Source organism: Canis lupus, chromosome 24 (assembly GCF_048164855.1).
Source record: "Canis lupus baileyi chromosome 24, mCanLup2.hap1, whole genome shotgun sequence".
NCBI lineage: Eukaryota > Metazoa > Chordata > Mammalia > Carnivora > Canidae > Canis > Canis lupus.
This window is the reverse complement of record NC_132861.1, coordinates 30,516,949-30,540,724: the sequence shown is the minus strand read 5'-3', so window position 1 is coordinate 30,540,724 and position 23,776 is coordinate 30,516,949. Positions and strand designations below refer to the sequence as shown.

Genomic DNA, 23,776 nt, shown 5'->3' with positions numbered 1-23,776 from the left:
TGTTAAGCATTGGACTCTTGGTTTACCCTCAGGTCATGATCTTAGTTAGGATTGTGGGATTGAGCCCTAGGTCAGTTCTGCGCAAGGAGTCTCTCTCCCTCTGCACTCTGTACCTCCCTGTGCTCTCTCTCTAAAGTGAATAAATAAATCTTTAATTTTTTTTATTTATTTATTTATTTATTTATTTATTTATTTATTTATTTATTTATTTATTTATGATAGTCACACAGAGAGAGAGAGAGGCAGAGACACAGGCAGAGGGAGAAGCAGGCTCCATGCACCGGGAGCCCGACGTGGGACTCGATCCTGGGTCTTCAGGATTGTGCCCTGGGCCAAAGGCAGACGCTAAACCGCTGCGCCACCCAGGGATCCCCGAATAAATAAATCTTTAAAAAGATAGTGTGTTGATAGTTAGAACATTAACTCATTTAAGGAACAATTCATTAAAGGTAAAGTATACCAAATAATATGGCATATACATTCCAAAATATTTAGTGCCAAACACCAAAACAAGCCAAAAGGGTGCCCGGGTGGCGCAGCAGTTGAGCATCTGCCTTCAGCTCAGGGTGTGATCCTGGGATCTGGGATCATATACCACATCGGGCTCCCTGTGAGGAGCTTGCTTCTCCTCTGCCTGTGTCTCTGCTTCTCTCTGTCTCTCTCATGAATAAATAAATATTTTTTAAAATTTAGTGCAGCACAAATTTGAGTATGATGTTAAGGAATTTGATTACATGCAACATTTTTATATGTAAAATTGTAGCATTATTTATAGTTGGTATTTTACTTATTTTTTTTAAAAAGATTTATCTATTTTAGAGTGCATGCACATGAGCGGGGGAGGGGGAGAGGGGGAGGAAGAGGAGCAGATTTCCTGCTGAGTGTGGAGCCCATTCAGCTAGATCTGAGATCGTGACTTGAGCCAAAATCAAGAGTCAGACACTTAACCAACTGAGCCACCAGTGTGTCCCTATAGTCAATATTTAAAATGCCTAACTTACTTCTTTCTTTCTCTTCCTTCTCTTCCTTCCTTCCTTCCTTCCTTCCCTTCCTTCCTTCCTTCCTTCCTTCCTTCCTTCCTTTCTTTCTTTCTTTCTTTCTTTCTTCTTTCTTTCTTTCCTTTTTTCTTTCTTTCTTTCTTTCTCTTTCTTTCTTTCTTTTTCTTTCTTTCTTTCTTTCTTTCTTTTTCTTTCTTTTCTTTTTTTTCTTTTCTTTCTTTTTCTTTCTTTCTTTCTTTCTTTCTTTCTTTCTTTCTTTCTTTCTTTCTTTTTCTTTCTTCTTTCTTTCTTTCTTTCTTTCTTTCTTTCTTTCTTTCTTTCTTTCTTTCTTTCTTTCTTTCTTTACTTATTTGTTGGGTGGGGGGGGGGTGGAGAGTACAACTATGGGGAGTGGCAGGCAGAGGGAGAGGGAGAAGCAGGCTCCCAGCTGAGCAGGAGCCCAATATGAGGCTCAATCCCAGGACTCTCAGATCATGAGTTGAGCCAACAACAGATGCCCAATTGACTGAGTCACCCAGGTGCCCCTAAATGCCTAACTTTCAAATATCCACTGAGGCCATACTATCTAAAACTACTGATGTACTGTCCCAGGAATTTAAGCCTTTATCTGAGTTTATCTCATACCAGTACTACTACTACTTTTTTTTTTTTTTAATATCGGTACTTCCATATTGATTTTTCCTTATTATTTAATAAATAACGTCCAGTTGACTGTGTAATGGTTGACAGCCCTTAACAAATTAGATATGTTATCTTTTGATATCATGTAGCCAATGAGATTCTGGCTTATTGAGAATTTATTACATTATTGATAGCAACCAAATCAGATGATTGAAATATTGTTTCCTATTCTGCTGCTTGAGGACTAGTAGGAGCAATAGGCATTTGAAGAGATAAGCATTTTTAGGAATATTGATAATATTTGTATATCCCAGTGGTATTTATTAGCAATTCTTACATTCTATAAATATCAAAATATATTGAAAACATCTTACAGCTTTTAGGTTAGTCATTTGGAGTTATTTTTAGGAAGTAAGTTAGGGCTCAGGTAGGACTTGGGTAGGAGATGCCAGAAGGCCCATGAAGAAGGCAGTTATATTGTGATACAAGTTGTGGTTTCTCATCTATAGGATTCAATTAATTGCCTTCAAACTTAATAGCTGAGGAATTCTTTTGGAATGACATCTTTTGTGTTTTATGAATTGAAGTTCTATGTGAGTGATGAGAGTTTCTCGAGCAGTTTATTTTTTTATTTTTATTTTTTAAAAGATTTTATTTATTCATGGGAATAAGAGAGGCAGAGACACAGGCAGAGGGAGAGGCAGGCTCCCCATAGGGAGCCCGATGCAGGACTTGATCCCAGGACCCCAGGATCACGACCTGAGTTGAAAGCAGATGCGCAGCCTCTGAGCCACCCGAGTGCTCCTCTTGAGCAGTTTAAATCTTGTTCTGGAGTGAGCTGGATTAGGGATATAGCAGTTTTTTTTCTTTACAAGACTCCTGAAGCACTTCTTTAGGGCCATAGTGTTCTATAGAGTATAAGTGCTTTCAGCTTTATGATTTTAGCCTGTAAAGTTGGGGAACTGAATTACTTTGCTCTACCTTATCTATAAATTTGGGGGTGATATAAAAGTTTATCCTGAAAACATGCTGTCTTTTCAATGTATTTTTTTTTTTTTAAAGATTTTACTCACTTGAGAGAGAGAGAGAGTGCAAGTGTGCACATGAGTGGGGGGAGGGACAGAGGGAGAGGGAGAAGCAGGCTCCCCGTTGAGCAGAGCCCAGTGTGGGGCTTGATCCCAGGACCCTGAGATCATGACCTGAGCCAAAGGCACATGCTTAAGTGGCTGAGCTGCCCAGGTGTTCTTCAATTTATTATTTCTTGCATTTATGAATCTTTCATTTGTATGGTCCTGTAGATCACTTTTTTGTTTTTTTTTATTACATTTTTAAATTTAAATTCAATTTGCCAACATATAGTATAATACCCAGTGCTCATTCCATCAAGTTGGATCACTTCTTTTGATGGTACAGGTTTCTGCCTCAGGTCTGCCCAAATCAGGAACTAAGACTGTTGCACCTTACTCCAGGCAACAGTCTCCTGTGGTTAAATCAGTGTTCTGCAAGCTTTTTTCTTTTTATGGTGTATCTTCCAGTAAGAGAAAAGTTAAGTATGTAATATACATAAATTATATACAAATCCTATTGTGCTCATTAAAAACAAAACTTTTCAGAAGAAAAATAAAAATAGAAAATAGCACAGAAAAAAATCAAAACTGTTTTGAGAATTAAGATTAAAAATAAATAGAACTAGAAATTGGTATCTTCTTCCTGCTTCTTAGCAGATTGCTGTATGTATGCCATTTTGGAGACTCTTTAGTTATCTCCTTTCCTATTCTGGCTGATTCTTTCTGTAAAGGCTGGAGAAGTGCTGGCTGCCAGATGTTAGAAGAGCAACAAGCAGATGGATATTAAAGAAGTTACATGTAGCACTGTTTGCTTGTTCTTATCCAGTTTGGCCTGTGATTGATTTACATTATTTAAAAATTTTTAAGAGGAAAAAAGAAATAATAGCCCAAGGGGGCCAGAGCCTGCAAAATAGAAGCAATAATTTCAACTGTTTCTGAACATCTTAGAACTTTGTACTCACACTCAGTGTGCATCTACTTGTGTTTTCTGAGGGTGTGGAGAGAAGCACGGGACCGCATTGTGGGTTTCCCCGGCCGTTACCATGCATGGGACATCCCTCACCAGTCCTGGCTCTACAACTCCAATTACTCCTGTGAGCTGTCCATGGTGCTGACAGGTGCTGCCTTCTTTCACAAGGTAAGAAAATAAGATTGGTGTGAACTTGGTTAAGAGTGAGCCTTTGTGTGTTGGTGAAATGTTGCCCTAAAGTTAGCCCTCCTAATGTTTCTTATATGTCTCTTTTATGTCAGATGTAAGTTATTTCTATTGTTAAAGATTGTATACAAGATGCTCAGAGCAACTCTGGAATAAAAAGTTAAGGTGGGAAGGCTCCCTGCACAATTGCATATAGGCTATTAGGGAAATTAGTTTGTCTTTTTGGGTGTTAGTTCTTCTTTTGTAAACTTGAGAGCTTTGGGCTAAAATACTGTTGTTTTACCATTGCCATCTCAGATATGGCCTGGTCAGCAGAAGGCTGGTTCTCTTCTGACTCAGGCTAACCCATCACCATCTCAGACTCCAGCATGAGCCTCTGTTGTGGTTTGGCAAGTTTTGTTTATTCCTTGGAGCTTTCACCATGGCATACATCCCAATTTTTATTGAATATCCAAAATGCAAACCCCTCTAGTCAGTATTTCTCTCCTGTATTGTTATTGCTAAGATTTTTTTTTTTGTGTGTGTGTGTTTTCCTGATTCATCTTTCATCTGGATCTTTTCTGTTCTGTAAAGCAGCCACTGGCCACACATGGGTATTGAGTATTTGAAATGAGACTGGTCAGTATTGAGATGGTTGTTAAGTGTAAAGTGCACACCAGACTTTGATATGTTAAAATGCAATTATTTTGGATACACTGGGTTAAATATATTCTAATTAATTTTACTGTGTCTCTTTTTAAAAATGTGGCTAGTCGGGATACCTGGGTGTCTCAGTTCAGTATCTGACTTTGGCTCAAGTCTATCTCAGGGTCCTGGGATCGAGTCCTGTGTTGGGCTCTGCTCTCAGTAGGAGGTCTGCTTGTCTCTCTCCCTCTGCCCTGCTCATGCTTCCTTTGTCTTTCTCACATATAAATTGATAAAATCTTTTAAAAAGATGTGCTATTAGAGAATTTAAAGTGACAGATGTGACTCACATTATATATCTTAATGTTGCTCTATACCTTCCCTCACAAGTACTTCTTCTGGGCTCTGAAGAATCCCTCTTCTGAGATAGTCAAGTTGCCTGCACCCTCCACTTCACAAATGCCTCCTCTATCTCCTTGATCTGATTAAAATACAACTATTTTCTAAGGCAGTGCTTCCCCCTTACCTTGTTCCTGTATTTCTTCCAGGGACAGTGATTGAGTCTATTTATTTCCCCAGATATGTACTTTGGGGAAGAGAAGGTATTAAAAAACCATTTTTATTGCTTAACGATGACACTTCTAGACAATTCTCAGCTTTCATATAAAATCTAGTTTGAGGCTCATAGCATCTGTCTTTTTGCTGCCATCTAGCAGCCTCCTACCAATTTTTTCCTGGTCATCAAAGATATTGGCACATGGCCCATTCCCCTGATCTCCCCTCCATGCTCTCTCTTATTTTGGTCAATTTCATTGCCCTCATGGAACACTTATGCACCACATGGTTTTCCCCATAAATGTCAGAAGTATCTCAGGCTTCTAGCTTCTGTATTTAGTGCTCTTCTTACTTTGTGTCTCTTCCCTAGATGTTCTCTCATATCTCAAGGTCTTGGCTGAGTACCTCCTATAGGCTGATAATTTCTGTGTCTGTATTCTAGCCTTGTTTGTTCCCTGAAGCCTGTACGCATATACTAATTGATTTCAGAACCTCCCCTGTATGTCCCTCTCGTACTTCAAACTGACATCCCAATTTTCTCCAGTCTTTGTTATATATTTCATATTTCAGATGCTGGCATCTTGTGACCCACCTCAAACAGAGCCTTGAGAGTCATCTTACTAGGGACATTTTGAACCAGCCTAAGAAATCATTACATTTTCAGCTTTCTTTTTTTCTTTTTAAAACTTAATGTGTGAAGTTGTTATGCTTGTCCCACTCTTGAACCTCACTCTTGTGCTTATTTTCTAAACATGTGTGAGCTTTGGTTAGGGTGGGGGGATGCTAGTAGAATTAGGAAGTATCTGGCTGAGAAACCATACCTAACTAGGAGTCCTTTATTTTCACATTGGTCATCTGAGAAAGAGCCACCAATTTCAGCATTGTCTATTCATACCTTGAGAATTTATTGGTCTTCTAAAAAGTCTGCCTGTTCTCAAATTCTTTAAAGTTACAATAGCCAGATCCCCTCACTTTCAAGTAATAAATAAATTACTTAGTAGACCTTAGAATTTTTTTTTCCATTTGAAAAACTAGAGCAAAGGTTATAAAGTAGCAGCCTTCAAGTCTGTGGTTTACAGAAATGTTTATTTAGTCCCCCAGTGCTATCCCATACACTGCCAAGTTTTAAACACCAGAGAATTTTACAGAATCATCTGGACCTCAGTAAACATGAAGACCAGGTTGGACTTGGGCATTGTTCCTGCCAGGCACCAATTGGCTTAAGCTGCATAGCCACTGTTCCCTGTAGATAGGCGTGTATTCACTTACTTGCTTCACGACATTTTATTTTTCTTTAAAATGTCACTTACTGAGGCCCCAGCATGGCTTAGTTGGTTGAGCATCTGACTCTTGGTCTTGGCTCAGGTCATGGTCTCAGGGTCCTGGGACCGAGCCCCACAATGAGCTTCACACTTGTCATGGTGTCTGCTTGGGATTCTTTCCCTTCCCCTCTGCTTATCCCTCTGCTCACACTCACTTGCTCTCTCTCTCTCAAATAAATGAATAAAATCTTGAAAAAAATGTGACTTATTTACTTTACTTACCTTGTTTGGTCCTTGAAAGCAATGAAGTTGGTCATCCTTAATCCAGAGATCAAGTTTTTTTTTTTTTTAAGTTTTTTTTTTATTATAAATACCTATCAATAAAAAATTTTAAATGTGTACCACACAGATGTGTATACTTATTTATAAATTAAATTTATATATGTACTACTGTACTTATGGAAATTTTTATAATGTTGAGATAAAGGTGAAATAAAGTTCCTTTTTTTTTTTTTTTTGAAGATTTTATTTATTCATGAGAGACAGAGGGAGAGAGAGACAGAGAGAGAGAGAGAGGCAGAGACACAGGCAGAGGGAGAAGCAGGCTCCATGCAGGAAGCCTGATGTGGGACTTGATCCCAGGACTCCAGGATCATGCCCTGGGCTGAAGGCAGGTGCTAAACAGCTGAGCCATCCAGGAATCTCCTGAAATAAAGTTTCAAAGTATTCTCACTGAATTCTTAAATTTTAGTGAAAGCAATATGATTGAATATGCTTTATTTATTTAAAGCGTTTTTAAAAAAGATTTATTTATTTGAGAGAGAGGGAGAGAGTGCAGAGGAGGAGGAACACAGGGTGAGGGAGAGAGAGAACCCCAGGTAGACTTCCCACCCATCAGGGAGCCTAATGTGGGTCTTGATCTCATGACTCTGAGACCACAGCCGGAGCTGAAACCAAGAGTCAGACATTTAACTGATTGAGCCACTCGAATGCCCCTAACATTTCAGTTTTGTTTTGTTTTGTTTTGTTTTTTTTCTAAAGATTTTATTTATTTATTCATGAGAGACACAGAGACAGACATAGGCAGAGGGAGAAGCAGGCTCTCCAGGGGGAAGCCCGATGCAGGACTCAATCCCAGGACCCGAGATCATGCTCTGGCCAAAGACAGACGCTCTCAAACACTGAGCCACCCAGGTGTCCCAACATCTTGTTTTAATTACAGTTAGTTAACATACAGTGTTATATTAGTTTCAGGTATATTATTTTTAATTCTGATTTGACACTGTTATGGTAAGTCAGGGCTCTATTTCTAAATTAAACACATTTTGGATAATTGATTTTAGTCACTGTTTCTGTATTGCTGTGCTTATTAAGTCATGATGCTCATCCACTGAATGTGTTCAAATTGGACGAGAATTATCATCTTCTTTATTGCCATTTAATTTTTTTTCAGCAAACTAATGAGAAAGTGTTACTTTTTCTTAGAGTAGGTTTTAAATCCATTGAAACTTCATTTAAAATATTTTAAAACAGCTTACAAAGTTTTTATATGATTTAAAATGTATCAATATGAAGGTGTTTATTGATTTATGGCATCAATCATAATCACATGATGGTGGAAATACTTCTAAATATTTTTTTTCATGATGCTTTCTCCATTTTTATAAAAAAGGCAATTCTTCTTGTTATGTGTACTTTCCCTTGTTGAGTATATGGATTGTGTTCAGTAAATATATTCTCATTACCATACTAATGACAGCACTGGACATTTAAGGGATCAACAAATTGCAATTGTCTGTCTTTTTTTTTTAATTTTTTTTTTTTTTTTTTTTTTTTTATTTATGATAGTCACACACACATTGAGAGAGAGAGAGAGAGAGAGAGAGAGGCAGAGACAGGCAGAGGGAGAAGCAGGCTCCATGCACCGGGAGCCCGACGTGGGATTCGATCCCGGGTCTCCAGGATCGCGCCCTGGGCCAAAGGCAGGCGCTAAACCGCTGCGCCACCCAGGGATCCCCTGTCTGTCTTTTTATAAAAGAAAAATATAATTCATCTTTTAAGTTCACCATCTTTTAAGTTCTTTGCCACAAGATAACCAGCAAACCACTGTGTGGTACAAAGATTTTCTGATCGTTATTTCACTACATAGATTCTAACTATTTAAGGTAATAAAATATATATAAATCAGTTTTATTGGGCACCTCACCTAATCATTCATCATCAGCAGCATTACAACACATCATAGTTAGTATGTGCCTTGTTTATAGCATTTGTCCATTTCTGTGGCATAAATATTCTTACCATGGTTGATTTCAAGTTATAGACAGGAGTCACTGAACTTGTAGTAGGGAAAGGATGGGGAAGTTCTGTAGTATTTTCACCGTATAGATGATAGACATAAATAACCTCAAGATAATAGTAAAATGTAATAAACAATAGTAAAATGAAGCTAAGAAATGGTGTACTTTAGGTATTCATTGGTTATCAATATAACTTGTTTAATTTTAAGTTTATATAATTATATTTTTAATAATGGCTATTTTTCATAAAACCTTATGAAATTCCTAAGCAGTCTCATAAAATTCCTGAAAATTTATCAGTTGACATTCATTGACAGGTGTGAGCCAGCTTTAGCATACCATTTTGTGGGCTTTTCAGGACATTTTAAGAACATAGGCCTTTATTCTGGGTGAGATGAAAAGCTATTGAGGGGTTTGTAGTGACATATTCAATTGGACTTATGTTTGAATATGATCACTCAGCTGTGCATAGAATGGACAGGAGGAGAGAAAATATCGGAGCAGGGAAACTGTTTAAGAAACTATATGAATAATCCAGGCAAGAGATGATGGTGGCTTGGAGCAGGGAGTAGCCAGTGGCAATGATTAAGAAGTGATCAGATTCTAGAATCCATAAGTGGAAGAACTGAGGGATTGGATGTTTTATGGCTCTATAACCAGTTTTCCCCCTTATTCATCTCTTATTGCCATTGTCACAGATAGAATGCTGTTCAACTAAACCACTGTCCGACCTAATTTGATAAATCATTATATTATTGTAAAATCACTGAGGTACGAAGGACCTCAAAAGCGGGTGATAATGGCAATTTGGATGGGAGGATTCTTTATTGCAGAAGATCTGCCTTATAGGATAGCATTCCTGGCCCCAACTTCCTAAATAAAGGGAGTAGTGATTCCATTGGTGATTGTCACACCCAACCTCCTCCCCACCCCCCCTATGCTTCCCAACAGCCCCTAGATTCATGTATATTTTGGCTGAAAGCCAAAGAATTTTGGCCTCTAACAGACTATGTGATTCTTTTTCTACTCCCAACAGTATTATGCCTACCTGTATTCTTACGTGATGCCCCAAGCTATCCGAGATATGGTGGATGAATACATCAACTGTGAGGACATTGCCATGAACTTCCTTGTCTCCCACATCACTCGGAAACCCCCCATCAAGGTGAGGGTCCCAGTACTTATTGGATTGGGGGGTGCATGTATATTTAATTCACTTATGTTGCAGTAGTGTGGATTGAAGCTCACCCTACCTCAGAGTCCTCATCTGTAATTGTCTTTGGGTTAATTTTTCTTTGAGTTGTTAATATATGGACTCTTCACTACTAAGGCATAAATGGACAGAACTCAGGGGGTTTGGAACATCGATGGGAAAAATGTTCTATCTTTAATTTTTGTTAATATCCTAACTGGGATTTAGCATTCCCATCAGTTAGGAAACATGTGTCAGTTCCTAAGAGTATTTGCAGTAACTGTGATTTGTCACCAGTAGAACTCATAGATATTTTCATATCATATTACTTTTGTTGCTACATCTTAAAGTATTATTTATGTTCATTAGTACTTTATTTTTTTTAAAGATTTTATTTATTCATGAGAGACACACACAGAGAGAGAGAGAGAGAGAGAGAGAGAGAGAGGCAGAGACACAGGCAGAGGGAGAAGCGGACTCCACGCAAGGAGCCCAACGTGGGACTTGAACCCGGGTCTCCAGGATCAGGTCCTAGGCTGAAGATGGCGCTAAACTGCTGAGCCACTGGTGCTGCCTGCCACTGGGGCTGCCCTAAAGCAGTGTTTTCTAATCATGTGACCCATCAGTAAAAAAATTTTGAAACTGCAACACCAATGTATTTATAAAATACATTTATATATTTTTGTATATATATGTTATAAAAAACTATATTACATAATAAAACATACAAAGAAAGGAAATTAAGAAGGATGATACAGGAGCTATCTTATAAAATGAAGTTTAAACATTTACTTAGCCAATATAATGGATTATATTTTATATGGGAACATTCCAGGTAATTTAGTCTATGAGAAGTATTAGTGTCATGCACAGTAATAGGAAAATCCTTTAATAGATGTTGAGAACCTCTTTTACCAGAGAATTAAGATGTTTACTTATGCTTCCTCCCTCTTTATTACCTAAGCCACCCATCTTCTAAATGCCTTTTTGAAATCCTTTATTCTGAATGAAGCCTATTTATAGTCTAGATCTTTCTCCTTCTTGAAAGATAACATTATTCAAACCAATAAGAAATTAACTCCCTGTTCTCTAGTCAATTTTGTGAAGATATTAACATTTTTGAAAGAACACTGCTCATCACATGAGTCATATCTTCTCAGTCATAACAAGGAAAAGGATAGTAAAAATCTGAAGTATTTATAGCAAAAAAAAAAAAGAATGACTATTTTACAACATAAAATAGTATAAATATCTGGCACTATTAAAGTTAAGTAAAATTAGTTAAAATATTTAGTTCAAACTGATTCTATATTATCAAGTATATAACTGGACTCAGAATTTGAAGACATTCTTAATTTATTGAGCTTTTGATTTTTTTTTTTTTAAGTAAGCTCCACACTCAGCATGGGGTCCAGTGCAAGGCTTGAACTCACCACTTTAAGATGAAGACCTGAGCTCAAATCAAGAGGCAGATATTTAACCGACTGAGCCATCCAGGCGCCTCTACTGAGCTTTTGATTTAAAAAAGTCATCTTACTCTTGAATCAAATGCTGCTTATATTCCCATAAGGTTGAGAAAATTCACAGAGAATACTCATTTGTCAAGTTTCATTTGGTAAGGATCATGGATAACGTGCAAATTATTTCTGTCCCACTCTCTACACTGAAGAGACAGTTTGGCCTAATAATATGGTAGACAAACACGCTTTAATAAGGATGAAAAAATCATCATGTCTGTGAATGCTTCAGGTGACTGGTGATATTATTAGGGACCTAATCACTCAGATTACTTTACATTTTCATGGATAATGTCTTCAGATCTACTAGGGAAGTATAAATAGAAGCATACATCTTGGATGAAGTTTAATCCCTGGCCACATAAGAAAAAAATAAAAGAAAATTGCATTGATCATTAATTTCTTTCTAAGACCACTATCTCCCTACCTTAAAGTTTGTAACGAAGTGTGCTTTTCATTTAACATCATGTAAAATGAGAACAAATATTTTCGTTTTATATTTATTTATTTTAACATCTATCCCTGAACCTGGGAAACACATTATTACACTTCTATATAAATAATTGTAACAATTATTATCCACAGTTTAAAAAAAGTTCATGCATTATTTTGCTACTTATTTTTCTTTTGTGAGGCTTTAGCAGAAGGCCCAGGAATAGGAAAAACTATGGAGTAATCGGGAGTTAATGCTGGACTATACTTAGGAAAAGGTTTGATTAGGTATAAATGGATGCATAAGGCCCCCAGATTGCCTTTCTCTCTCTCTCTCTCTGTTGCATGCACCCAAGGTCCTCTGTTTACTACTCTACTACCACTAAAGATATGATTTGAGGGCAGCCCCGGTGGCGCAGTGGTTTACGCTGCCTGCAGCCCAGGGCGTGATCCTGGAAACCCTGGATCGAGTCCCATGTCAGGCTCCCTGCATGGTGCCTGCTTCTCCCTCTCCCTGTGTCTCTGCCTCCCTCTCTCTCTGCGTCTCTATGAATAAATAAAGTCTTTAAAAAAAATAAAAATAAAGATATGATTTGAGTATCATTAGCATAGGCTGGTGGTTACTTAATCTATAACTTACCCTCAAAATATAAGAAGAATAAAATATCCACCCAATTATTATTAACTCATGGCACTGATATACATGAAGGTAAAATTATTTTATAAAATTAAATAATATGCCTTTTAACAATAATGGCAATAAGATCTTAATCATTAGCTTATTAACCCTAAGGACATCAGGTATAAATCTATAATATAAATACTGACAAATCATAGTCGTAGATACTATTAGTTTGAACCGACAAAGAGATTCTCAAGTATTAACTGTTGCAAAGTCTTTACCAGGCCTCAGTCCCTACCAGAAGAGCTTTCACTTGTCTAAACCTACAATGATGACCTAGAACTGCACTTTCTGTGCACTAAGTATGAAATTATTATATTCTGGTCAAATCTGATCACTGACTCAAAGACAGAACTCAATTTTTTAGAATTCTGAGGGCACTTGTGATTTTTGTTTTTGAGTAAATATCTTTCATAGTATTACTTATGTGCCTGGCATACACTCTCTCTCTCTGTGTCTCTCATGAATAAATAAATAAAATCTTAAAAAAAAAAAAAAAAAGAAAACACTGCTTTAGTGAAAGCAGTATAAATATCTTTTTGTGTCAGATGAAATAATTTGCAGGGTTATGGACTTTTCCCCTGTGGTTGGATGCTGGCATCTGGGATGAGGAGAAAGATTTTTAGGTGTAGAACCAAGTAGAATCCCATACATAGACACAGTTTGATAATATTCTTCTCTTGACACATTCTTGACAGGGAGGGTGGTGGGAAGAGTGGTAACTCATTGCTCCCTCTAAACCACAAGAGTCCTGTGGGAACTGGAGAAGTAGGGAGCCCTGGTGGGAGTGAGACGGAGAAGTGGGAAGACTGGTGGGTTCCTTCACAGAGCCCAGTACTGTTAAAGTCCTGTCTCCCTCAGACTTCTGGCTGTGTGGTGAGCTGCCCTTGGAGCACTGACCGGTGCTCACCACTTTTTCACCTCTGGAGACTCGGGTTGTGACGGCTGTTATAGGCTATATGTGATGTTTACTGTTTAGTTAAAAATTATGGGATGGGCCATTCAGTCTTGATTTTTTCCCTCAATTTATAATAGTAATAATAATTTTTAATTATTTGGGAAATGACAGATATATTCAGAAAGATATAGAAATTACTCAGGCCTTTTGGCATGTTTCTTTTGGGTTCTCTGGTTCCATGTCTGGTGGTAGCTTCTTTATTTTTTTTTTTTAAACATGTACTTTTTTTTGTAGTCTGCTTTTAAAGTTAACAGTAAATTTTCTGGTTCTGGCAATATTGTGGACTAGGCAACCTAAAAAATACCATGTTTTTAGTGTTCACATAGCAAACTTTTTTTTTCAGTGTATAGTTGGGCTTGTGAAGTAAGAGAATTGCCAGAAAGGAAGAGAGAACTAAAAATTAGAGTGGCAAATGTAGGGTGTCACTGGTGCTTCCTTGGGAGGGATGCTGATAGCTTATCTTCTAGAGGCTTGTGTTTTATCACTCATATGAAAAAGGGTGAAGAAGCTTTGGGCCTATTAAAGGCAAAAAACTGGAACTGAGATCTCCTACCTGTTGTCCCAGGAAGATGGCAGGCAACTTGTTGATTTTAACCTGTATTTTGGAGGTTAAAATGGGGAAAAAGAATAGATTGAGAATTTTAAATAATCTGAGCTTTCATAGGTTTGGAGACTCATGCTGTATGAAAATTAAACCTAGCCATTGATATCTTTTGACTATTTGACAGAATAAGACCAAAACCTGCCTATTAAGAGACATTCCTCACCTCAGGCACACAGAACACCCACAGGTAAAGCCTCACTGCCGATGAGCTTGAAATCCGAAAGTACTAGCCACATGAAGGAACAAGTGACCTTGAGCAAAGTTAACAGATTTGACAAACAGGTTAGCTCTCCAAGAATCCCAAATAATCAAACCAATTGGCCAGACTATAATTAAGTAGGTTTTAAATGACTAAAGATAAAAACTAAGGAATTGAAAACACAAAAAGCTACAAATTGCTAAGAAAAAAGACCAAGTGGATTTGAAAAACCTAACTAGAACTAAGGAAATGAAAATTAGAATTACTAAAATGAAAATTTCTGTGAGTGGGATAGAAAGATCAGACTTAGCTGAAGAGAAAGTTAATCAGCTAGGAGAAAAATATAAAAAGTTTCTCAGAAAGAATTTCAGAGGGATCCCTGGGTGGCGCAGCGGTTTGGCGCCTGCCTTTGGCCCAGGGCGCGATCCTGGAGACCCAGGATCGAATCCCACGTCAGGCTCCCGGTGCATGGAGCCTGCTTCTCCCTCTGCCTGTGTCTCTGCCTCTCTCTCTCTCTGTGTGTGACTATCATAAATAAATAAAAAAATTAAAAAAAAAAAAAAAAAGAAAGAATTTCAGAGACATGCAGAGATAGAAAATAAGAAAGAGGTTAAGAGACATGGAGGATATAAGAAGGTCCAACACAGAACCAAGAAAGGAAGAATAGAGAGGATAAGCGACAGGCAATTTTGAAATTTCTAGACTTTATTAAAAACATGAACATTATAGCAAACATAATACTTAATGATGAAGCTTTAGAAGATTCCCATTCAAATCGATATAAAGTGAGGTGATCCACTAAACAAATGGAAATAGAGACCATGTCTGTTTTCGCGATGAGGAGCTTGTATCATCAGGATAGCAGTTCTCCCCAAATCTAAAATTTCAAGGTAACTCTAATCAAAATCCTATTAGGATGTCTTATTTGGTTTAATTTGGTTTGGTGTGGAACTTGACAGACTTCTCAAATTCGTAAAGCAAAGGAAAGGCAAAAGAATAGCCAAGGCACTAGTGAGGAAGATGTGTACTTGCCTTGTTAGAACTCAGAAAATGCGATATTGGCACAGGGATTGGCAGGCAAACCAGTAGCACAAAGTGGAGTCCAGACACAGATCTGTGCATATAGGGAAACTCAACATATGATAAAGATGCCATTTACAGATGTGTGCTGGGATAATTGGTTATCTGTATGAAAAAGAAATTAAGGAATTTTAAGAAGTAGAAAGTACAAAATATAGAGGAAAAGATTGGTTTGAATACATTAAAATGAAAAACTTTGTTCAACAAAATTCAGTATATGAAAAAACAAGCCGGGGGATCCCTGGGTGGCGCAGCGGTTTGGCGCCTGCCTTTGGCCCAGGGCGCGATCCTGGAGACCCGGGATCGAGTCCCACATCGGGCTCCCGGTGCATGGAGCCTGCTTCTCCCTCTGCCTATGTCTCTGCCTCTCTCTCTCTCCCTGTGTGACTATCATAAATAAATAAAAATTAAAAAAAAAAAAAAAGAAAAAAGAAAAAACAAGCCACACACTGGGGTATTTACAAAGCCTATAAATGACAAAGAATTAATACTCAGAGTAAAGAATTTCCAAATAAGAGAAAGAGCAGATAGATAGAAATAAAAGTATATATGGATGTACAGAACCAGCACTGCAGACCACTGAGGTATGAGTGTGAACTCTGTGTGTAATGCAAATTGTTAGGAAAAAATGAAATTGGGTTCCTATCTTACACCATATGCAGACTCACTTCCAGAGTGATTATGATTTACATACAAAAGGGCAAAACCTAAAACTTGGAAAAGTTATGGAAGGGGGCATTTTTAAGACATTGGGGTAGAGAAAATTAATGAACTGTAGCTGCAAATATCAGTTGACGACTAAGCTCACATATAGTGAGTTTTTAAAAAGCTAACTGTAGAAGAATGCTTATGGTTTGATTTCACTTACATAAAGTCTAAAAAAATGCCAATCATTTGGATAAATACACATGTGGTAAAACCACTTTTTTTTATTTTTTTATTTTTTTATTTTTTTTTAATTTATTTTTTATTGGTGTTCAATTTATAACATACAGAATAACCCCCAGTGCCCGTCACCCATTCACTCTCACCCCCCGCCCTCCTCCCCTTCTACCACCCCTAGTTCGTTTCCCAGAGTTAGCAGTCTTTACGTTCTGTCTCCCTTTCTGATATTTCCCACACATTTCTTCTCCCTTCCCTTATATTCCCTTTCACTATTATTTATATTCCCCAAATGAATGAGAACATATAATGTTTGTCCTTCTCCGACTGACTTACTTCACTCAGCATAATACCCTCCAGTTCCATCCACGTTGAAGCAAATGGTGGGTATTTGTCATTTCTAATAGCTGAGTAATATTCCATTGTCTACATAAACCACATCTTCTTTATCCATTCATCTTTCGTTGGACACCGAGGCTCCTTCCACAGTTTGGCTATCGTGGCCATTGCTGCTATAAACATCGGGGTGCAGGTGTCCCGGCGTTTCATTGCATTTGTATCTTTGGGGTAAATCCCCAACAGTGCAATTGCTGGTCGTAGGGCAGGTCTATTTTTAACTCTTTGAGGAACCTCCACACAGTTTTCCAGAGTGGCTGCACCAGTTCACATTCCCACCAACAGTGTATGAGGGTTCCCTTTTCTCCGCATCCTTTCCAACATTTGTTGTTTCCTGCCTTGTTAATTTTCACTGGTGTGAGGTGGTATCTTAAAACCACTTTTTTAAAGGGGGGAGGGGAAGGGAATTTTTAAAACAAAATTCAAGATAGCAGTTTCTATGGAAGGAAGATGCAGGATGAGATGATGGGATTATGGGTACTGAAAATGTTAGACTTCCTTTTTTTTACATGAAAGACAGGTACATACTTAAAGAATTATATATGTCTATACAAATATGAAGTACTTATATATGAAACATTTGCTACTACTGATCTATAACATATGAGTGAAATGTTTTTTAAAAGGGAAGAATATTAAAAAAAAAGGGAAGACTATAACAAACATGCATACCCAGCAGTTTTGCCAAATATTGACATTTTACCCTATTTCAGATGATATATTTTCCTAGTTTTTTAAAAGAAACTGAGTTACCTGGGTGGCTCAGTCTGTTAAGCATCCAACTCTTGATCTTATTGTCATGAGTTCAAGCCCCTCATTGTGTTCCAAGCTGGGTGTGGAGCCTACTTAAAAAAATAAAATAAAAATAGGCACCTGGGTGGTTCAGTGGTTGAGCATCTGCCTTCAGCTCAGGGAGTGGTCTCAGGGTCCTGGGATCAAGTCCCCCATCAGACTTCCCCTTGGGAGCCTGCTTCTCCCTCTGCCTATGTCTCTGCCTCTCTGTGTGTCTTTCATGAGTTTCATTCTTTCATTTTTACATAAAAATCTTCAAAAAAAAAATAAAAATTTAAACATTATAAATAGCGTAGATGTCTTGTATCACCTTCCCTCCCTCTATCCATTCCTCTCTTGCTAGGTCATGGGATACATGTACCTTCAATTATACTTGTTAATACCAAACTTTCTTCAAAATAGACATACCAATGTGTACACACACCAGCACTGTATAACAGTTGCCTTTTTGACACACCTTTACTAACGTTTGGTACTGTCACACTTCCATTTTTGCCTGTTTGGTGGGTATAAACTGTATCCCATTTTTTAATTTTACATTTGCCTGGTTATTACAGAGGTTGAGCGTCTTTCTCCATGTTCAGTAATCCCACTTGCACACCATTGTCACTGGCGGCGGGGCGGGGCGGGGCAGGGTGGGCCCAGGTGAAGCTGGGTTCCTGTAGGTGGGAGGCGCAGCTCAGAGCAGGCCGCAGAGCTCAGCCAGCAGAATGGCAGCGAGTCCATGTCTTTTTTCTCTTGAAGGATCAGTTTTGCCTCTTTTTGAACTTCATCTAAATGGAATCATACAGTATCTTGTCTCCATATCTCTCAATCTTGCTTTCATATTTTTTAAAGCTTTTGGTCAATATTTTCTATTGTGGGTAATAATTTTAAGTATACTTTTCATCACTAATTTTCTTCACACCCATCCATTCAGTATGCCTTTCATTCCTGTTCTGTTTGGTTCTTTTCGAGTCCCTTCTTTCTCTATCACACTTTAAGTAATCTTTCAAAATTTCAGTGCATGTATACCCTACTGTGCTAGTCACATCTGATAATCCTGCGATACTGCAGGCCTTTGGGGTCTGATTCTGTTATTTATTTCTATAGAGTCTCCCTCATGTGGCTCATTCCCTTTTTTGTGACTTTTGATTGTGAAATCATAGTCTTTGGGATTTTAGTTATGGCATTTCTAGGAGGCCTGAGTTTATACCTGAGAGGATTTGCATTTGCATCTGCCATATACCCTCAGTCAATACCTACTTGAGACCTGTTTAAGCTAAATTAGCATCTTGGTGCTTTTCAGGACACACAGGTAACATAAACTCTAGCCTCATGTGGGTGAGGGCCAGTGTGTGGTTCTACATTCTTGGAGGTGATGTTTCCTCTTTCGCTTAGAGCTAAGATGGGGAAAAAGACTGCTTTCTATGGAGCTGCCTCCAATCTGTGCAGCCTTCCATTAATTGGGTCCTGGTGTTTTAAAAAAATCTGCAGTAATGTTTTGTGGCTCTTGCCTCCCAAGCCTTTTAAAAACCAAAGTTCCTGGCTATCTCATTGGATTCAGGCTTTTCATTATTTTGGCCTTTGATGATTTAATTTCCGTCCTTAAATTTCATTTCCTTTCTTTCATTACAAGCTTGGCCATACATTTAAAGAGATAATTTATATAGTTACATTTAAAGAGATAATTTATATAGTTCGTCCTGCATTCTCAGGTATTCTGTGCTAAGGGAGTTTTTATGTTATTTGGTCTGTCACATTGCTGATAGTGAAGCTGTGATATTACTCTTTTACTCTTCTAATTGCTTGAAATTTCATCAGTGTCATCAAAACTACTATGGCTATAATACAACCACTTTCCCATGTCTTCAGATAAAATTTTTCTAAATATATTTTTTAGTGGATGTGTAGTATTTCATAATTATTTAACTTATTTAACTAGTCCCTTTTTATGGGTACTTTTCCAGTATTTTGCTGTGAAAAACATTGATGAAATGAACAACTTTATATGTACATCTTGCTGTGCAACCCAGGTAAATACTAGAGGTTGAGCTACTGAGACAAGTAATACTAAACGTTTTGCTCTCTACAGGTTAGGTTATTCGGAAAGAGCACCCTTTCCAACAATATGGCTATGTACGTGGGGGAAGGGAGCCAAGGCTTTGGTTCTCTGGTGAACGTGGCCACCTGGGGTCAGTGCGTTCACCAGGAAAATGGAAGCATTGGATTGGTTAGGCTGCAGGATTTCCATCCATCCTGGTAGCTGCCATTCTCACTGCGCTCTCTCTTCTCTATTCCCAGGTGACCTCTCGTTGGACTTTCCGATGCCCGGGATGCCCTCAGGCCCTGTCACACGATGATTCCCACTTTCACGAGCGGCACAAATGTATCAACTTTTTTGTCAAGGTGTATGGCTATATGCCCCTACTGTACACTCAATTCAGGGTGGACTCTGTGCTCTTCAAGACCCGCCTGCCCCACGACAAGACCAAGTGCTTCAAGTTCATCTAGGGGCATTGCAAGTTTTGGGGAGAGGATGAGCAGAGTTGGGGAGATGGCTCCTAAGGTTCCTAGACATTGAAGGACCTCAGGGACATCCGCTGGGTGGGTGGCCCAAACCCTTTATGGGGAGAGGCAGCGGAAAGAATGGAAAGGAAATAGCCTTCTTTCTCTTAAAGTCGGCCACACTGGGCCTGGAACCCTGGTCAGAGGACACAGGGGTTCCCTATACAGGGCACTGATAGCTTACACTGAGGACCATGGGGACTCCAGAGAGTCACTCACGCAGTTCATAAGCCCAGGACAGCTGGTTTGTGGTTTTTAAATTCAGTAACAACTATTATTATTATTTAAAAGGAGAAAGTTTCAGATTTGCCATTTGAGGCTTATTTATAGATGTGTGTGTATATATACATATACATATATGTACATATATGCACACACACTCTCACATACATATACATATACGTATAAATATATATATTTGGGGGGAGTTTGAAATTTCTGCCTGTTTTACAAAGTGAGGGACCCACCAAGTCTTCTGATGTTCTGTACATTGGTGGAGATGGATCCTGGCCTTATGATATCTGGCGCATCCTTAAAGATCATCTCCGTATTCCCCAGGGCATCTGTGTGCAGAAACAAAAAAAGCCCGGCTTGGCCCTCCTCTGGGGCCCTGGACGAGAGAAGCCCTGTTGGTTTGTTCCTTCCTCCATCTGCTGCCACCTAGCGATCTGGAACTCGCATCCTCCTGTTGCTTGAGTCCATGAGGAGGACCTGCACTTTTGGGAAGAAGGGGGCTTCCCCGTGCTGGATTCAGTGTTTTTGAGGATTCATCACTAGTTCGTGCTGTCCCAGAACCTGTCCCAGCGCTCCCATTCTCTCCCATTTGAAAGAGAAGAATGAGGAAGGAGCAAGACCTGAAGACAGTGCTCCCAGGTGGCTTTTTTGTTTGGTCCTCCTTTTAAAACACATGTTGTACTTTGGCTTCAGGCTTTCCTGAAAGTTCTCTCTTGTGTAAGAGAAGAGAACTGGCAGCCTGCACTTTTGGCTGTGATCTGAAGTGCTTTGCAGGTTGGCCTAATCTCTGGCGTAGAAGGAGCAAGCACCCTTTGAGGACCCCTACCCGGCTGGCCGGGAAGTCTTAGAGCAAGGCACCTGCCTTGGGATAAATACCTTGGTGAAATTCACCTTCCCTTCTCCTTTGTCTGGACCTGTACCCCGTGTTACCTGTAGTTTTTAGATCCTCTAATGCCAGGTTGGTTCCAGGACCCCTCGAAATTTGGTGTGTGCCAGCACGGTAGGAAGATACAATTTGTTATGTTGAGCTCCAGTCCAGCCTGAGATGTTACAGGCGTTCATACCCATGTTACCACTTTCCACTCTGGGTTTACATTTCTGTTCCCTGGCTGAAATGGAAAATAAGCTATTTTTATTTTTATTTTTATTTTGGTGGTGGAGGCAGTAGGGGAACTGAAGAGGGTGTTAGTGGCATCTGGCAGGGGTTTAGCCCATGACTTCTACCATTCTCCTGGACCCCACTTTCTTGCAGTGAAGTTGAATACAGGTGGTTTCCCGCAGCTGGACAAAAGCTCAGGTCTGTCCTGGTCATGTACATGCCTTAAGCCAGTTCCGTCTTCCCCAGACCTTGACACCCTGTGCTTCTATTTCTTGGGGGCACATTTTCCTCTGACCTGTCTTTACCAGCGGGGCTCTTCAAGTATCATTTTGAAGCCAGACTCTGACCGGTTCGAGGGCCAGCTGGACTGAAGGGACCTCTCCTTAATGGGCAGATAAGACCGGGGCTGCTCCTAGGACCTGTGTCCTCCAGAGGTTCCCACTGGCATTTTCTTGTCACTCTCCTACAGAGGCAGCTACCCAGGAAATCCAATTCTGCTTCTCAGCAGCCCAGCAAAGGAGTCCAGACTCCCTGCATCCTAACTTTCTAACTACCCTTTCCTAGACTCCTGACTTTATTCTTTTTAGCGGTAGCCTTCTTCCCTCCGGGGAGCCAAAGAGTGTGGTGTTTTGAGCTATATATGTGGCTGCTATTTTTATCTTGTTTATTTTAATGTGAGAAACTCATAAACTGACTTTCAGTGGGACCTGGTGAGAGAAAAGAGCAGTCTGTGTTGGGACCCCCGATAGTGGAGCTGAGTTGTTGGGTCCCTGAATGCCATTGGTAGATGCAGGAGTAGCCGAGTGGTCTGAGATGATGGGTGACATCAAAGTCTACTGCAGAAAGGGTTACAACATCAGAGCCTCAAACAAAGCATATGCAGTATTTGGACCTAACAGGACAGTAACCTGAGGACTCCCAACAGCAGGCTCTGGCGGACACTGGCCATGTTCCTCAGGGACACTCTCAGTAGCAAGGGGCTGGGCAATCAGACCTTTTACAGTTGCTTGGTTAGGTGCTCCTGGAGAGCGGCTGTGTTTGGCAAGGTGGATCAGGGTGAGGCGCAGCTCCATGCTGCGAATGCCCTTGATGCCGATCTGTCCTGTTGGGAAACACAGATGTCATCTATACCACATAACTGTGACTGATATGGAACATGAAAAACAGCTCTGCAGATTCACATGGGTTTCCCCAGCTGTCCGCAGGTAACACCTCATTGCCTAGTCTTTGCTCCCAGGGCCCAGGACATCCTTGTCCCCAGCTAGCCAGTTTGCTCCTCACTGAGAGGGGCGTTCACCCAAGTGAGGGCCTCCCTGAGGTGCTCATCAGGTCGTTCTGAGCTTCTGCGCCCCGGGCAGCAGTTCTCCATCTGGTGTGGATGGCTCCTCATGCCGAGGCCGGCGCACAGTCGGTGGGGTCCTATCTGGGTGGATGGGGAGTAGTCTCTTCAGTAGCTGCCTGCATGTGTGCTTAGGGAGCTCCTGGTTTGAAATGAGGATATTTTGCAGGGGGAAGCTCTCCGATGTCCATGCCATGTCCATCCATCCCACCCCCTTTTCCAGTTCATGAGCACAATAGTCTTATGTTGGATTTTTGTAAAAAAAAAATAATAAAAATAATAAAAATAAATGGAGACTTTAACTCAAGCAGTGTGGAGGTCCTTTGTGATTTTTTTCAGCAGGGACAGAAGAGTGATCCAAGAGGAGGTGCCTGCCTGATTGCGGGGAACCACCATCGTGCAGCCAGGTGGGACACCTCCCAGCATATGTCTGTGGGCTGTGTGATTTTGGTCCTGGAGCAGCCTGTGCACTTGAACCTGCGTGATTCTGTACACATGCATGGACATGGGCAGCCTTGCCTGGGCCTGTTTTTCTGGGGTTAGTCATTTGATCACCCAGAGAGGAATCTAGGTGTCCTTTTCTTTTTTTTTTCCCCCTAATGTCCTTTAACTGATGTGAGTAGACTATAGGATGCTATGTACCATTTATATACCTCCATCCTTTTTTCATGGTGATTTATTTATTTATTTTTTTAAAAGATTTTATTTATTTATTCATTGAGACACAGCTAGAGAGAGAGACAGAGACACAGGCAGAGGGAGAAGCAGGCTCCACGCAGGGAGCCCGATGTGGGACTCAATCCCAGGGTCTCCAGGATCACACCCTGGGCTGCAGGCGGCGCTAAACCGCTGCGCCACTGGGGCTGCCCTCATGGTGATTTAAAAAAAGTGTGTGGCATGGTGCTGAGGAGGTAGTATGTTTAAATCTCAAAGAGAGGGTGGAAGTTTACATAATAAGTGCAAGAAGTCTGGTGTGTGGTGCACAGTAGAAATGAATGATTACTGGGGTGACGTACTGAGAATTTCTCTGTGGCTCTTTCTGCATTCCATGTATCTTAACACCAGCTCATTGTTCCAGACTCAGTGGAAGGCAGGTTTCAGGAAGCCTTCCTGTCTCAGAAACCACTGCTTGCCCCTGCCCTGTCTCCTGTTCAGCAGCTCATCCCGAGCACAATAGTGGTTCCTAGCCCTGCGTCCCACTCCACACTGTAAGCCTCCTGAGAACAGAACACAGAGTAAG

The 23,776-nt window shown here is 39.9% G+C and overlaps 1 protein-coding gene across 2 annotated transcripts in view; it reads left to right on the top strand.

The window, feature by feature from the left end:
- Positions 1–22,843, top strand: part of EXTL3 (exostosin like glycosyltransferase 3) — a 151,609-nt gene extending 128,766 nt beyond the window's left edge. For both annotated transcript variants that reach the window (XM_072796104.1, XM_072796106.1), the window contains exons 5-7: positions 3,680–3,824; positions 9,620–9,748; positions 19,601–22,843. In XM_072796104.1, the coding sequence (XP_072652205.1) occupies positions 3,680–3,824; positions 9,620–9,748; positions 19,601–19,810 (484 nt within the window). In that variant the 3' untranslated portion in view covers positions 19,811–22,843. The remainder of the gene's footprint in view (positions 1–3,679; positions 3,825–9,619; positions 9,749–19,600) is intronic.
- Positions 22,844–23,776: the final 933 nt, after the last annotated feature.